This window comes from Thunnus thynnus, chromosome 22 (assembly GCF_963924715.1).
Source record: "Thunnus thynnus chromosome 22, fThuThy2.1, whole genome shotgun sequence".
Classification (NCBI taxonomy): domain Eukaryota; kingdom Metazoa; phylum Chordata; class Actinopteri; order Scombriformes; family Scombridae; genus Thunnus; species Thunnus thynnus.
This window is the reverse complement of record NC_089538.1, coordinates 24,157,696-24,173,602: the sequence shown is the minus strand read 5'-3', so window position 1 is coordinate 24,173,602 and position 15,907 is coordinate 24,157,696. Positions and strand designations below refer to the sequence as shown.

The following is a 15,907-nucleotide window of genomic DNA, read 5'->3' as shown; positions in this document are numbered from 1 at the left end:
GTAAGTGGCAAGTGGCAATAAAAGAATGTGTGCAGTAAAACATGTAATATTTTTGTCTTCCTTTTCCTAAAAGTGAAAGATAGCCTATTGGCAGCAGAGGGCAGAGTAGGACTGCTTTTAGATGTTCATATTTGATTAAAATATCACAGCTCTTGTGTTTTTGACTTGCTGACATTTGACTGACATTGACAGCTTGGATGATGGGCCACCTTTGTTTAAAAACTGATGCATATTCTCAAGGTTGATCGCCCAGTTTTCTCTTTTGAATGCACACGTGTCTTTTCATGGGGATTAAGCCAGAATTTCCACTGTAGCAGATCAAGCTTCACATATATATTTGTAGATTCAAACCTGCCGCTGCATCATCACCAGAAATGCTTCAGACAGGAAGAGGAGGTTTTGACCTACATTGTGGTTTAATTGTATTTTAGTCTGATGCTCAGACAGTCAGCAGCAAGACATCATGGAGGTTACAGCTCTCTGCATCAGACTGAGTGAGTACTGAGTCTGTCTATCAACCCTCCCTCCATTCATCTTTACAGCTGGTACATATTATATCAGCTCTCTTCATTTGTCTCTCCAGTGTTGGGTGTGTTGGTCCTGCTGGTTGCACAAGTTCACCACAGTTACTTTGCTCAGAAAGCTGGTGAGTTGGATAATTTTTAGCTAATTGTCTTTACTACCAGTCTTGCTAAGAGTTAAACACAGTTACTTTCTCAATGGTACTTTCTGATGGTTGTGGGAAAAAAACATGCCCATATGGATAGAAATATTCAATATATTGAAAAAGAAACAAAAAACATTTAAAGTAAGAATATTACATGTCTTTGTCTGAAAAAAATGTATGAAATGGTTGTACTATGTCAAATAAACATACAATAATTATGTAAAGTAATCTTGTTCAGTTTATATCTGTACTTGTATTTATGTATTTAATCTTTGGCTAATTATGACTTACATTATGGATTTACAGATTGGGTGTAGCACCATTCACTATTGGAAATATATGTATCATATGCACTTCCATGCTGTATAATATGCTCTATATTGTATCTTATATTGCCATGATATATGCAAATGCATGCATCATTAGATGAAATAAGTACTTCATTATACTGAACAGCATGAGTATGGAGGATTGTTTTTAAAATTGCTTTTACTACTGATATGTCACACTCTGTCCTTTATACATACCTAAAAAACTAAATTGTAAGAAAATTCTACTGTCAAAAGTGACCAAGAATAAAGTGTCTGCCCTACAAGAACAAAATGCAGTAACTACATTTGGTGGAAATTGAGTTAAGACTAGAGTCTGAGTTTCTGACATTTGTTTTACCATTTAACACATATCATGCCAAAGAAATGTGTAATTTTGGAATTCAGGAAGTATAAAACAGGAAAAAAACCAAGCTGCACTGACTGCACTCCAGCTAGTTAACGCTAGTTGGAAAGCAGAGACAGCTAGTCTTAGCTAAAGCTCATTTATAGACTTTTTCCAAACTGTTCCTGAAATTAAAAAAATCAGTTTTTAGTTTAGTTTTAAATCTTAGTAATTGAAAATGTTATTCCTCAACAAAATTGAGGCTGTAGCTAAACCAAATCATAAAGAAAAAAGAGTAACATTAAAATCTAACTGGCTTAGATACCTTAACCTAAATTAGATTGTCCTAACATACAGTGTAGTGTTTGATTTTATGATTTTATTCTGTTTTGTTGGGGAAGTTAAGGTTTTAATAACTTATATAGATGTTACTTAACCTTTTTTCACAACTTAACTGTTTCTGTACTTGCTGTTGTCGGCTTTGGTAATGCAGTATAGTCCCGTTATAGTGACATCACATTGTAATAACAGTTCGAATATGTTTAAATATACTGTATGTCTAGTTTTGTGAATGGTGAATGGGTAATTTGGAAAATAATTGAATCGCTTTCTTTCTCTGTGTCTCAGATGCAGCTTTTCCTCGTATTATTCCAGACAGACTGCAGTTCATTGAATATGAGACTGTCTCTGTACATTGTGAGGAGAATGATGGCTTCACTAGATGGAGAGTGAAGACGAAGCTCAACAAAATCAATCTAACAAACTCTGACTGCAACACATCAGCTCCATCCTGCACCATTAATCCTATCTTTGAAAGACACAGTGGAGAATACTGGTGTGAAGATGAAGAGGGAGAAAAAAGTGATGCTGTAAATATCTTTGTCACTGGTATGTTTAGCAAATTATAATATCTATTTAGAAATTATTGGACAGAGTTACACAGTAAGTTCAAATCGTTTTGGAAAAGGTTCCAATAATAGAATATTTTGATATAAATCAAAATGCTGCTTGTAATATTTCCCTCGCATTAGACACACAATACAGAAGATTACACAAATTACATTTTCTTTTAATTTCTGTAAATTACAGATAAAAATGCAGTTAGTGATTCACTATATAATACATTGTACATTATCATTATTATTATCATTACATTATCACTATTATTATTAGTAGTAGTATTATCATAAATTAGTTTTAACTAAATGTGTAAATATAAATATAAATGTACAATATAGTGAATCACTAAACAAAAAATTTAAAAATATATTTTTTCTAATGTTTTCTGTTATCTATTATTTTCTGTAACTATATATTTATATAATGTTTAACATCAAATATGTCTTTATGATGTTGTTCAGCTGGTTCTGTGATCCTGGGGAGTCCTGCCCATCCTGTGTTGGAGGGAGATGATGTGATTCTGTATTGTAAAAACAAGAAAACTCAGTCACAACACATAGCAGATTTCTACAAAGATGGCTCCCATCTCAGGACTCAGTATATGGGCAACATGACCATCCAAAATGTTTCCAAGTCTGATGAAGGACTCTACAAGTGCAGCATCTCTGGAGCTGGAGAATCACCAGAGAGCCGGCTGAAGATTTCAAAACAAAGTAACAATGATTTGTTCTTTTTTTGTGTGTGTGTTTTTCTCTCCAGGTTCAAGATGTGAATCATAATTTTGAAGCATCCTTAATATCTTCTTTCCAGCATCTTATGAAAAGACCACCCACGGTCACTCCCCTCACCTCCACGCTCCGCTGTGGATTGTTGTCAGTATTTTATTGATGGCCCCTCTGGGGTTGGTGGTTGGACTACTTCTCTGTAAGAAACACAAAGGTACAAAAACAATATTTCAATAATTTACTTCATCATGATGTTTTTTAAGTTTTTAAAAGTAATGTAAATGATACATTGTGCGTAATTAATGAAGCAAAAACAACTAGAAAATTAAAAATAAATTGGTCAATTTTATTCACCAGTCAGCAACTTTCTCTTAGCAACAGTGGTTGTGAATAAATACTACATTGCTGTTCTAAGGTCATTTGAGACCCACTATTATACTATACTGGACTAGGATATTTTCCAATATCCGATATCTAATAATATAGTGTGCATTCAATGCAATGCATTAAAGATGAACACACAGAACAGTTTTAAATCATGTAAAGCAGTATGATATGGAAATGCTGTTGCATCATTATTATTTATTCTGACATGTCATCTTCTTTTCACCTTTAACAATCTTGAGTGTTTCACAACTGTCACACCGGCCGGTTCTGATTAGTTTATTGCTTCGTTCATTCTTCCATTTATGCCATTTTTCTCTGTCACAAATTCTGATGTCATTCCACATCCAGCCACTTCCTCCTGCCCTGCAGTAATCCATTTTCCAGCCAGTCCCATGATCTGTCTGTCCCTCCTACTTATACACACCTTTCCTTCCCATTCCCTCAGTACTGCCCCAGCATACAGTATATACCAGCCCCTTTCCTTCAGCACTTTGCCAGATTGTCTTATGAACTGTCTAGTCATAGTGCCCAGCATACATTCCTGTTATCTTCCAGCCTGTTGCCAACCTCTCCTTTTTCCTGCCTGCCTTATTCCTACGATTTCGAATACCATGTGGATAAGAAAAATAAGTTTTTTTTCCCCAAACAGATCCAGATGTGTCCAGAGCAGACACCAAAACGCTGTTACCAGAAGAAAAGGATTTCTATTCTACAGTCATCTACAGGTGAGACTGAAGCTGATACAACATCTCTTTCCTCTAAAACTACAGTTCATGTTCTTACGCTCAACCAAGTTACAGTTGAGTATAACCACGGTCACAGGAGAGAATATGAAAAGAACCACTCCATTAGAAAAAGATGTTACTTGAATATTTAAAGATGATTATTAGCCACTGTTATCCTAAGCTCATTAAACAACTGAGAGAAGTCATGTAAACTCTGTCAAATTAGCTCCTTCCTTTATTTTTCCTTTTTTAAAAACCTTAATATAAATAAGGCCAAATATTAGTTAATCATTGTTTGCATATTGTTTGTGTTTTACAGGCCACTGACTGAAGGACTGAGGAGACGGCCTGCTCAAAGCACTACTTGTGTATTTTCAACCTGTTCTCAACCCAGGTCATCAAATACTGTCGCTTTGTATTTGAGGAGGTCATACAGTCACACTCAGTGATTTAAAAATATTTTTAAATCTGTAAAAATGTAAAACTAATAATAATAATAACATAAAGAGAGAAAAGGAAAGAATTAACCACTGTACATCTGTTTGGTTTATTCATACATGTATGTTAAACCATAAATTGACAAGTTATGTAAATTTTACACTTTTACTTTTACTTTTACTTTTACTTATTGGTTGTATTGTTTTATAGACCGTTATGTTCTCCAGTGCATTGTACAAAACCTGCCTTTACTTCAACTGAAAAGAAAAATCTACCTTCACACACTTTTAACACTCACACTCACAATAAATAAATAAATAAATAAATAATAATAATAATAAACAAAACTAATAACAATAATTAGTCCATGTCTTTGTTTGGTCATGTGTCTCAAACATTGCTTGCAAGAAATCACATCTGGACGTTTCCACCAGTTGCATAACAGAAAATCTTTCAGTTCTCTAAAACAGTTAAAATCAGGTTTTAGTGTCAGAGTGAAGGAACGGCAAAGTGACCAAAGTTCAGTCAATATGATATTCTTTTTATATGTTCTCCTTTGTACTTGTGCTCTAAAGAAAAGCATTGAGTAAGTTTCTCATGAAGCTCTGCTTATGTTGTATCTTTGTGACACATCGATGGTTCATACATGTTTCTATGCAGTGTCACAAACACCCACTGAATGATGAAATGTTTGTATTTTTATTGCCGTAAGAACAGAAACAGTATAATAAAGTAAGCATAATTTCAACTCTGTTCAGTATATTCATTATGAAAGACTGTAGAGTTTATCAGAAATATAAATAACAGCAGTTTATGTACATTTATGGACACTGTAAACATTCATAATCATGTAGTTGACCTTCTGTTAGCATTTTTAAAAAGGTCGTTGTGGTTTATCTGAGGACCTTTGCTGAGTCACATTATCAGTGTCTATTTTGAACAGTGAGCAGTTTATTCGTGTGAAACAGTTAAACCAACATGTCGTCTGTTCACACGTCTGAAGAGGCTGCTCACAAGAACAGAGCTGCTGCAGATTATAAATACACTCACTGTGGTCGACTATCAAAATGATGCTGTGACATCGGTTTGAGCTGAAGCAGATACACTAAGTTTACGCCACGTATAGTGCAACACATTAAACCACTGACATACTACACAGGCTCTCTTTGGGACCCGGTCACATGAGAGACTTCACACCACATGAAGATCATTTGTAAATCTGTTTAGGGCACATGAATTCAACTTAAGTAAATTTTAACAAATAATTTGCATTTGAATGGATGAAGTTATTTCTAAATTTTTTTTAGCCTTTACTATGGTGACAGTAGAGCAAGTAGGCAGGAAACGGAGGGTAGAGGGAGAAATGGGGGTAGACATGCAAAAGGTCCACTGCTGGAATCGAAATGCAGAGGGTGCAGTTATGTGGCATCTTAACCAACAGGCTACCAGGACACCCAGGATAAAGTTTGATACATTAAGATAATACTCAAGGCTGCACATTAAAGAAACACTGACTGTACAGTATCAAACTTTGGCTGGTAAGTTTGTGATGTTGGGGGGACTCTTACATTCAAACACTGTACTTGGATTATTACGGTGTCTTGCCTGTCAGACTAGAAGATAATACCAATTAAGTGTAATCAATGTAAACTGAACTGTTTCGGTATTCAAACTGGTTGAAGGATTGTTTGGATTTGTCTTCAGCGAAATATCTGTTCCAAGACTGACCCTGGAACTTCATCCGATCCTATTTCAATCAGGAGAGACTCAGTTTCTTATGAAGTAAATGATGTTTATTGAACAAGCATGATAGATGTAGGTGGAAAAGTCTTTGGCGATTAGACCCCATCGTGACGTCACCGGATATGAAGGGGGGAGATGAATGTGAGACTAGAATAGGTGGTGATGAAGAAGCGTAGATCGTGGTGGAGTGGTAGCGGCTTCTGGTGACCTCGGGCCTGATGCCGAAGTTACAGAGTGGAGAAGGCAAGACGGTGATCCAAGATGAAGGGGAGAGGAGCTGACTTACATGACACGGCCGTGGAGGTGGATTGGGTGGAGGAGGGTCGCGATGATTGCTCTGTACATATCACCATTCTTAAGTTTCAATTTCTTAAGTGAATTAAAAACATCTCATGTCCCTTTTTCTTTATCAGACAGACTATGTTATGGTTAATATGTCTATTATGATCTGTTATTAGTCTGTGCATATAATAGCTTAAGAATCACACAACTCAGTAAATACCGTGAAAGGTTGACTTGATCGTGCTTTGAAGTTGTTATGGTTGATACAGGCTGTTGATACAGATGTGTAATGTGACAAAATAGTTGATTCCACAAAGATATTACAACCAGATAACCAAGGGCTCAACACTACTGCACTCAATGGCTGGCTGATAACCCTTCTACCTAGCTGAGTAGTATATATCGCAATGAGCCCATCTACAATTAGTGGCCTACAAAAAGGCAGCAGGGCAGTATCAGAGTTGCTTTTTATTATTTTCAGCGGTCATTTGGTGGTAAATGATCACAAAAACCAGAGTACATCCGTGTATCTTTCAGTCCCTCATTTTGATTCTTTTATTTTCTGGGACTGTAATTACCTTTGGATGTCAGTACTAGGTGTAAATACTAGTACTGTCATTTTTACGTACACTTCACTAGCACAAAGCTGAGTACATAACATGTTTTAGAGTTTTTCTATTTTCTGCATTTGTTAATAGTTCATGCTTACTCTTTAAATGACAAATCTTTTTGTGTGTATGTATCTGTATCTTCCACCCTTTGGCAGCCAGAAAAAAGGACAAGATATTGAAGCATGAGAATTCAGAGCTTTAGGATGAAGAGCAAGACACTTCACAGGAAAAGGATGCAGGGCACAATGATTGAAGATTCAGAGTATGACAATTCATAGCATGAAGACTGAGACATGGGTTCAGTGCCTGAGGTCCCAGATTTCTGAGAATTCAGGGTTTTAGAAATCAGAATTGAGGACGTGATATACTTTGTTCTACAGAAAGCTACAAAAAGCAAAGACCCCCCTCTGAAAACATTATAAAACTTGACAGAGGGCCCTATTTAACGATCCAAAGTGCACAGTCTGAAGGGCATAGCACAAGTGCATTTAGGGTGTGTCAAAATTCACTTTTGCTAGTTTAATGTTGGAAAAAAGCAATGCCAGGTGCATGGTTCAACAGGGTTGTCCTTAGTTTCCTAATTAATCATAGGTGTGCTTTGTTGTAACATGCAATAAACCAATTAAAGTGTCATCTCCCATTCCCTTTAAAAATCAGGTGCGCTTGCACCTTGGCTGATTGCTATAATAATAAAGGAAACGCATCTGCTCGTACGCAAAGTGAAAGTGCAGGATCCATAATGAGCACACTGGTCCCTGCTGCTCCTGGACCCTCCCATAGTCCCAGACCACAAATTTAAGATCCTGTTCATTAATTTGTTGCAAATTTCTTTTCGTTTGTTTTTTTTTTGAAAAGGTTTATTTTTTAATAGTAGCTTTGATTTCTTTAGAATTGTTTTGTTCAGTCATGGAGTAACAGGTCAAATCAGCAGGATTTTAATAGCTGAAAGTATGGAAACCTGATCATTGTAATCTCAAAAATGTTGTTAATGTTAATATTTGTTAAATATTGTTCAGAAATTGAATCATTAATTTTAATCATGTGAAATACTGCACCATTTACTTTACTACAGGTTTTTGTTGGTCAATCGCACAATCTCTTTCTGCTGCCTTAAGATAGCAATGCGCCAACAATGCGTCTGACACCTCATTTTAAGACCAACACACCCATGGACGCTCAGATGGGCGCAAGTGCATTTGCTATTTAAACAACATAGGTGCTGGACGGGAAAATGACAACTGCGTCGGTCTTAAACTAGCAAAGACACTCACGTCACACTTGGTACCACTTTGCGCTATAGGCGTAAGATAGGGCCCAGACTTCCCCTTTATTCTTCCCTACCTTTGCCCTATGCACACCACTGATGTCAATTTTTACTCTTAATGTTTGTTGATTACCTCGTGTCTTGTTTCACTCACCTGTGTTCAGTTTGTAATCAGACCCTGTGTATTTCTAGTCCAGTTTTCAGTTCAGTCTTTGTCGAGTCGTCTGCGGTTATGGTCAATGTTCCCTGTTCCTGTGTCTCAGTGTTTCATGTTTATCATTAAATATTCTGCATCTGATCCTGCCTGCCTGCCGTCTCCTGCATTTGGGTCCACCTGCGTCACTCACTATATGACACTTGAAGCTCGTCAGCGTTGCAAAGTGAGACATATTTTCATACCTTTTGGACTTGAGCAGATTAGTAAAGTATGTACACTTGGACCTTTTAATGTGCCACAATTATGAGGAAGGGAGAACACAATTTAAGCTATTTTTGCTATTGTTAGTTGTTTGTGTAGATGTAGATTCCCTTCATCTGTTTTTACTGCAATGAGACAAAGGTGTTTTGTATTTTGTATCTCAGACAATTAATTATGATTGAAATATTTATATATATATGCCCAAGTGTTGTTTTTACAACCAGTGACTTTTTGCTTATTTTTTTGTGCTCTAACATATATAACATTAAATGAATGATAAATTCTGATTGTTTTTGTGAAATTTCTTACAGTATCTGTAGGAATTGAATGTTTTTTGTGGTAGTAATATCCACAATGAGGCTGCACCCATTTTAACAGGAATGTTTATTTTTTTCTGCATGAACTTAAAAACATATACTATCAGAATAAGTTGAAAGATGCAATAATATATAAAATACAAAGGTATAAAAGGTATGTGTTGTACAGAGTCAGTTTGCTGCATGTTTTAAACATGAAATGCCATCCAAAAGTCTACCTTTTAGCAAACTTTTCAGGTATAGGACAGGACAGATCTCAGTTAGAGTACCCTGGTGAAAGACCCCCTTCTTGCACAGTCCTAGGTGGGCAGGATTCAGCCTCAACCAAATAGGCCACACCTGAACTGATAATAACACAGGCACAGGCCCTGCTCAGTGTCATACTGTGTTAGCTGCAGCACGCTGTCTGTATGTGATAGCAGACTTTTCTCCTGTTAACTGTACACTGGATGCATTATTTGTGTAAGTTATGGATACATGTGAAATGTCTGAAAACCAAATGTGCCCCTGAATACGTCACATGTTAAACCACATGTGACTTATCACATGTGAAGCACTTTACATGTGATAAGTCACATGTGATTTTTTCATAATGGTAGCTACATATTGAAAAATTCATAAGTGACTTGAAACATGAGGCAGGATATGTTTATTTTATGAACATATAACAGAAATCATGATCTTCCACCTTAAACAAAGTGCTTTTTTTGCCTCAACCTAAACAGGAAGCAATCCCCTGACTCTGGCATCAGAGTCCTGGTGCTTTGTACAAATGGGAAAATATGTTTTATATTATATAAGCGTAATGTCTAGGTCACCCATAGTCCATTAAAGTAAAGTAAGTCAAGTTTTGGAGGACTGATACAGACCATGCCACTGCCATTTTATTGTTCAAACAGTTCAGTTTACATTGTTTACAGTTCATTAGTCTCCCCCACATGACGGTCATGTAATCAATAACCCAGTGTACAACATTTGAATGTATAGTTATCATTTTTATTCCAAGAAAACAATTTATTGGACATATGGACACAAATGTTTTCAAATAAATCAGACCCATATCTCTGACATGTGTTGTGTACAAGTGTACCCTCAACATCACAATCATACCATAAGTATGAAACTGTACAGTCAGTTTTCTTCACTGTGCACAAGTTTTTCTTAATGTGTAAAACCTCATCCTGAGGAATTCTGGTCTGACAGCACCTGAAGGGATACAGCAAAGGAGGAGGAGGGAGAGAGGACAGAACAGAAAGTGAAATTCTGTGAATTTCGGTGAACTTGTGTGGCTTGTGTGGATGTTGTCTGAATGTTATGTGAACTCTGTCTTGTGACTGGGCCCCAAAAGGAGCTTCAGTGGGGAGTGTGTGTAGTATGTCGGTGGTTTAGTATGTTAATGGAAAGTTACTGCACTATAAATGTGTCTGTAAACTTAGTACGTCTGCTTCACCTTAAACCGATGTAACAGCATCATGTTGATAGTCAACCACAGTGAGTGTATTTATAATCTGCAGCAGCAGCTCTGTTCTTGTAAACAGCGTCTTAAGACGTGTGAACAGACAACATGGTGGCTTAACTGTTTCACTCTAATAAACAGCTCACTCTTAAAAATAGACACTGGCTTACAGTCTCCGCCAGTGTCTCAGCATCAAAGACCCCACTGGTACACTAATGGTGATGAACCACATCGTCCCTGTTTAAAATTTTTCATTATGAATATCTGTAGTCCAAAAATGCTCTTATATGTACAAGATCTGCGAACAGCATACTGTATTCCTCTGTTTCTGTTTTTAAGACAAAAAAGTAAAAGCATCAGTCAATGTCTTGTTCTATATAGAATCTATACTCCATTAGCTTATTATGAAGGTGATATAATATCAGCAGAGCTTTACATCAAACCTACTAATTGAAATTATGATGTGAAGTACAGATAAATGGGAGAGGAAGTGCCAAAATATGTAACAGATGCAGTGTTTGGAGCTTTCCATTGTAAGTGTGAGTGAGTATTTTAATTTCATTTTTTTGTCCATCTTTTCTCAGCCTGTATTGTCTACTTCTTCTTTGTTTTTGACTAAAAGCTATTCTTTTTACATTTTGTACAATGCTTACCAATCCTCTGTGGTTGTAAAAAGAAGACCTTATTCTTTAACTCTGAGGAAGTGACACTAAAGTCTCATGTTTACCATTGTTTTTTCTTAGAGAACTGAAACTCAATCAAACTGCTGTAAAGGTCTGGATGTGATGTCATGTCCTGTCATCTGTGTTTGAGAAACACATTATCAAACAATGACAAGGACTCAAAGTAATTAAATCTATAGCTGAGTGTAGTGTTAACTTAGCAAAAATGAGCTCTGAATGTGAATGCACTGCTGATATTTGCTGATCGTGTACATGAAACACTAAAACAAACAAAAAGAATAAAATGTGTCATTGCATCACCTCATTCATTAAGCATTCATTAAACATGTAGTACTGAAGATACAATCAAACCTACACTGAAATGCATGGATTTAGGACTAGGTGTTGATGCAAAATGTTTGCAAAATGCAAAAACATTTTTACAACAATATGAAAAAATAAAAATGTACTGAGTCACTGTAACATTACTGATTATGGTTGTATGACTTCCTCTTTCCTTTAGTCCGATGTCTCTGCTGTCATTGACCTGTAAACACACAGGAAATACAAATACCACAAAATCATGGAGTGCACAAGACCTTCATGCTAACAAGTTATAAATGTTATTACAAAAAAACCCATTGATTCACTCATGGACTGATGAAGTGCACATAACTACTATCTGTAAGATTTCTCAACCAGTTCAGGGCCGTATTTATAAAGCATCTCAGAACTACTGTATTACTGTAAAAATTGTGCTGAAAGTGAACCTATAAACACTACTATCTCAGAGTAGGACTTGAGAGCTACTTAAAAAGTCTGTTGAAAAATGATTAGCTGTGCATTCACTGATTTTTGACAAGCATACATTTGTGCTATTGTGTGTAGTTTTGTATTTAGTGTCTTGTGTGTTCTTTTTTGTATAACACATATGTTGTTTTTAGTCTGTACTGTTTGTTATTGCTGTTTTTTGCTCTGACCTGCCAAGGGATAACATGCAAATTAGCGTGCAGCTATAATCTGGTACAGCACATCAAATGGCGACATTTATGTTTGAACTGTACATCGTCTCTTTTAAATAAAATAAACAAATAACAAAAATAAAAAGCATCCTACAGTGACTTACAGTAAGCAGAAGAGTTACTCTATGGAAGAAAGTGTGGCTTGACAATCCAAGCCGCAAAACAGAAGAAGAAAAAAAAAGCACCATAACATATCAACATATACTGTATTATTATAGTGCATCTTCTTCTTTTAACTAGTATAACCCTGCTATTATTTGAAATAGCCTAAATAAAAAAAATCATAAGATATAAGACCCTATAAAAACATTGTACCTGTTGTAATGAAGTTGAGATATCCTTCATTATGCAGCTTGTAACAAGGAGGACATGAGTGTGTTCAAATTAGTTTAAGTCTGATCTCATCTCATCATGTGCATAAGCGTTAAGTTTTCCCCTATTACAAAAAAGTGTAACATTATCATAAAGCCAGTCTCAAATATTATTGGATTTTTGTCAAAACAACTTTATCATCATCAAGCATTCCCAAAACATCTCTGCTCTCATGAAACATCTCTGCCTGAACATCTTTAGGTGACCCCTGGAGCTCTCTTGAATACCAGCTGAGACAAGACTGATTTCCTAAGTTTTACATCTAGACCTAAAAGTAGGGAAAAAAAGTGCGTCACTATGAGAACATTTGGCCGTGATTTTCTACTCTGAGAAGCTTGATAAATACAGCCCCGGATCTTGTGTCCAACTTCAAATAAATGAGTGGCATGCCTGTATACAAAAGGTAGGTAAATCTACACGTTAAACCCAAAAGTAGCTCTAGTGGGACAAAAACATTGAATGTTACACTTTGTTTAGATCTCCCAAGACACTGCTTCGAAGAAGTTTTGAATCTCTACAGTGACAGAGGTTATCTATCTTTTTGGTTGTAACATGGTAAGTGCAAGTTACCTCTTCACTGGTCCTCCTCATAACACAGAAATGCCATAAATACAGTGAATATTAAAAGAAACAGATGCTGTATCAGCTGCAGTCTTACCCTGAGTTTATTAAAGAATATACGGCGCTCTCCTCTGGTTCATATGGTTGGGTCCCTGCTCCAAACACTTTTCGTTCTGTTTTTGAAACAAATGAAATTATCTCAGCCTGTTGTCAGAGTTTTTACCTGAAGAATAAAATTTCTCTTGAATATGACTTAACTATAAATTACTTAAGGCCCACTCAATTGCAGTCAGTCTTGTGCCTTTCAATACAAGATACTCTGCCATTCTTACATTCTGTAAGTCACATTGGGGTTTAATCAAACAGTGTATTTTGTTCAGTATTAACAATATAATGTTATAAAACTTGTTAAAAAAACCTGCAAAACTTGTAGATGGCTAAATGAACCTACTGAAGGGCCCCTCTTCACCATTTGTGGTTTTCTCATGTGGTTTACAAGTGAGAGGATTAAATTTTCACATCCCTCTAAAAGTACGTAATGTTCGTGAGCCCAGTAGTAGTAGTAGTTAATTTAATTTTCATCTTCTCATCTTTCATCTTTGCCTCCTGAATTATCACCAAATAAGAGGTATTACTTGTACTGTATTCTGCACATGTAACATTTCGCATTATTTAAATTTCTCTAATGACTAATGGTGAAGACTCACTAGAAGCCAGCAAATCACAAAACATCCCCTCTGCCACTTCACACTTGTGGCTGTGTGTGTTTCAGTGCACACAAGCTGGTGATCAGCTTCTTTGTTAGCAAACTTTGTATAAAAAAATGTATGAATGTATGTGACTTTGTGCAAAGCATCACTTTGTTTTTGCTTGTATCTGTAATCTTGGTGGAAAGGGACGTATAAAAGAAGGTAATGTAAACTACAATACTGAATCTTGACATTTATCCACAGCACTAAACCTACAGTCCCACCACTGCATCACTTTCTCTTTGTCAATTGTTTGGCAAATCACTGAGGAGTTTCCAGGTGAATTTTGCTCAGTTACATAAAGTAAACATTTTTTGAACTTTCAAACTGATCGGTGTCATGGTGTGTGAAATCCCACAATGCCTAGCCAAGCAATTCATTTGCATCCCGTAGACAAACTGCAAACCATGTTTAGTGGCTCTTGCAAAACAAAACATGTTGCGCTACAAACATTATGTGGTCTGAATACCTTTAAAGAGTGAAGTGAAAGTAACTTAATATCAAGTAGCCTACCTTTCTCCCTCCTTTTTACATTTTCATATGTCACATGATGTGGATCAACCACACCGTCAGCACCTGTGACTGAAAACAAAAGAAACATCATCATTTAACTCTCATTTCCTGTCAATGCTGTATTTGTGTCTCATTTCTTAGCTGTTTTGCATGTGCATAAGAAGCATTGTATATTACTTAAAATGTTACTTAAAACTAAATAACATCAATAATTCAGACAAAAAAATACTGCACTAGTTCAGTAAAAATGAAGTAAAAATTAAATATTATGTACCTCTCTCCTTTCTTTGTTTTTTGACAACGGCATATATTGCATGGTGTGAATCAACTACACTGTATTCTCCTGAGACTGAAACATACAAAAAACAACAACAAAAAACGGAAAAACAGACATTTACTATCTTATCAGAAAAACCTAACTGGACACAAATTCTTATATCAGGAAGTAGTGTATATGTAGCCAAGACAAGCAGAAAGGAGTATAAATACAATATGTACTGTACTTGTACAATTAATATCTATCTTTGCATATTAGTGTAAGCCATGGTATACTAGAGGTTTTATGTTTCCCTACAAGAAAGTACTAGTGGAATAAGATCATTTCCCATTAAAACCAATGCAAATTAAATGAACTCAGATGAAATCTTGTTGTTAAAAGACTGATCTGCCTCATTGTAAGATAGTTTGGGTGTTTAACCAGCGAAACAGCTAAACCACAGCTAAAACAGCAGCTAAAGAGGATGTAGAATTACCTTTCACTGTCTGCCCTAGATGATTTAGAGGAACACTGAGTAATACTGCATGTTCATTATTCTCTGACAGTAGTGATTAAGGGAATATGTTTCAGGTTTCAGATTTCTGATTTTCTGGCATCAAAAAGGAGTTGAAGCTGATTTGTCGGCTTTTAAATGTAACTTCACAATACTACATTAGTTTGACATCCATGATAGGGTTGCTTTAATAAGTCATATGTAAATTAACAAAATGACCTGAGGTGCAGAACTCTTCCCTCACACTGAACTCTCAGACTAGAAACCTCAGTAAAAAACATGTGTGAAGTGGGTTTAACTTCAAATACATTTACCTCTGTTGGCGCCTCCTTCAGTTTTATGTTGTTTACCTTTGCATTTGCAACAGTAAAGTACTCCCAGCACCAACAGCAGCAGAGCCACACATAAAACACTGACAATGATCCACTGCCACAGCAATCCACTGTGGGGAGAGGCAGTCTCTCGATGAGGAATCTCTTCATGAGGAGTCACTTCATGAGGAGTCACTTCATGAGGAATCTCTTCTGAAAAGACTAAAGAGAGTAGATACTTTAATTTATGTTACAGTGTTGTGTTTTTATGCTAATATCAGAGCAATATAAAGCATTTTATTTCATATATTTAACCCTTATGTACTGATCAGGTCAAATTTGACCCATTTTTACATTTGA

The 15,907-nt window shown here is 36.0% G+C and overlaps 1 protein-coding gene and 1 long non-coding RNA gene across 2 annotated transcripts; one reads left to right on the top strand and one right to left on the bottom strand.

Annotated features, from left to right (window-relative positions):
- The first annotated feature begins 438 nt into the window (after positions 1-438).
- Positions 439-3,273, top strand: LOC137174725 (high affinity immunoglobulin epsilon receptor subunit alpha-like). Its single transcript, XM_067580180.1, has 4 exons — positions 439-494; positions 584-646; positions 1,949-2,209; positions 2,683-3,273. Exons 1-4 carry the CDS (start codon positions 464-466, stop codon positions 2,991-2,993), a joined length of 666 nt encoding a protein of 221 aa, XP_067436281.1. The 5' UTR covers positions 439-463; the 3' UTR covers positions 2,994-3,273.
- A 6,740-nt stretch (positions 3,274-10,013) lies between these two features.
- On the bottom strand, positions 10,014-15,702 carry LOC137174959 (uncharacterized). The gene is made up of 5 exons (XR_010925514.1): positions 15,551-15,702; positions 14,741-14,815; positions 14,467-14,535; positions 13,302-13,377; positions 10,014-11,796 (listed from the first exon to the last, which is right to left on the bottom strand). It is a non-coding gene; the product is annotated as an uncharacterized lncRNA (long non-coding RNA).
- Between the last annotated feature and the right edge of the window lie 205 nt (positions 15,703-15,907).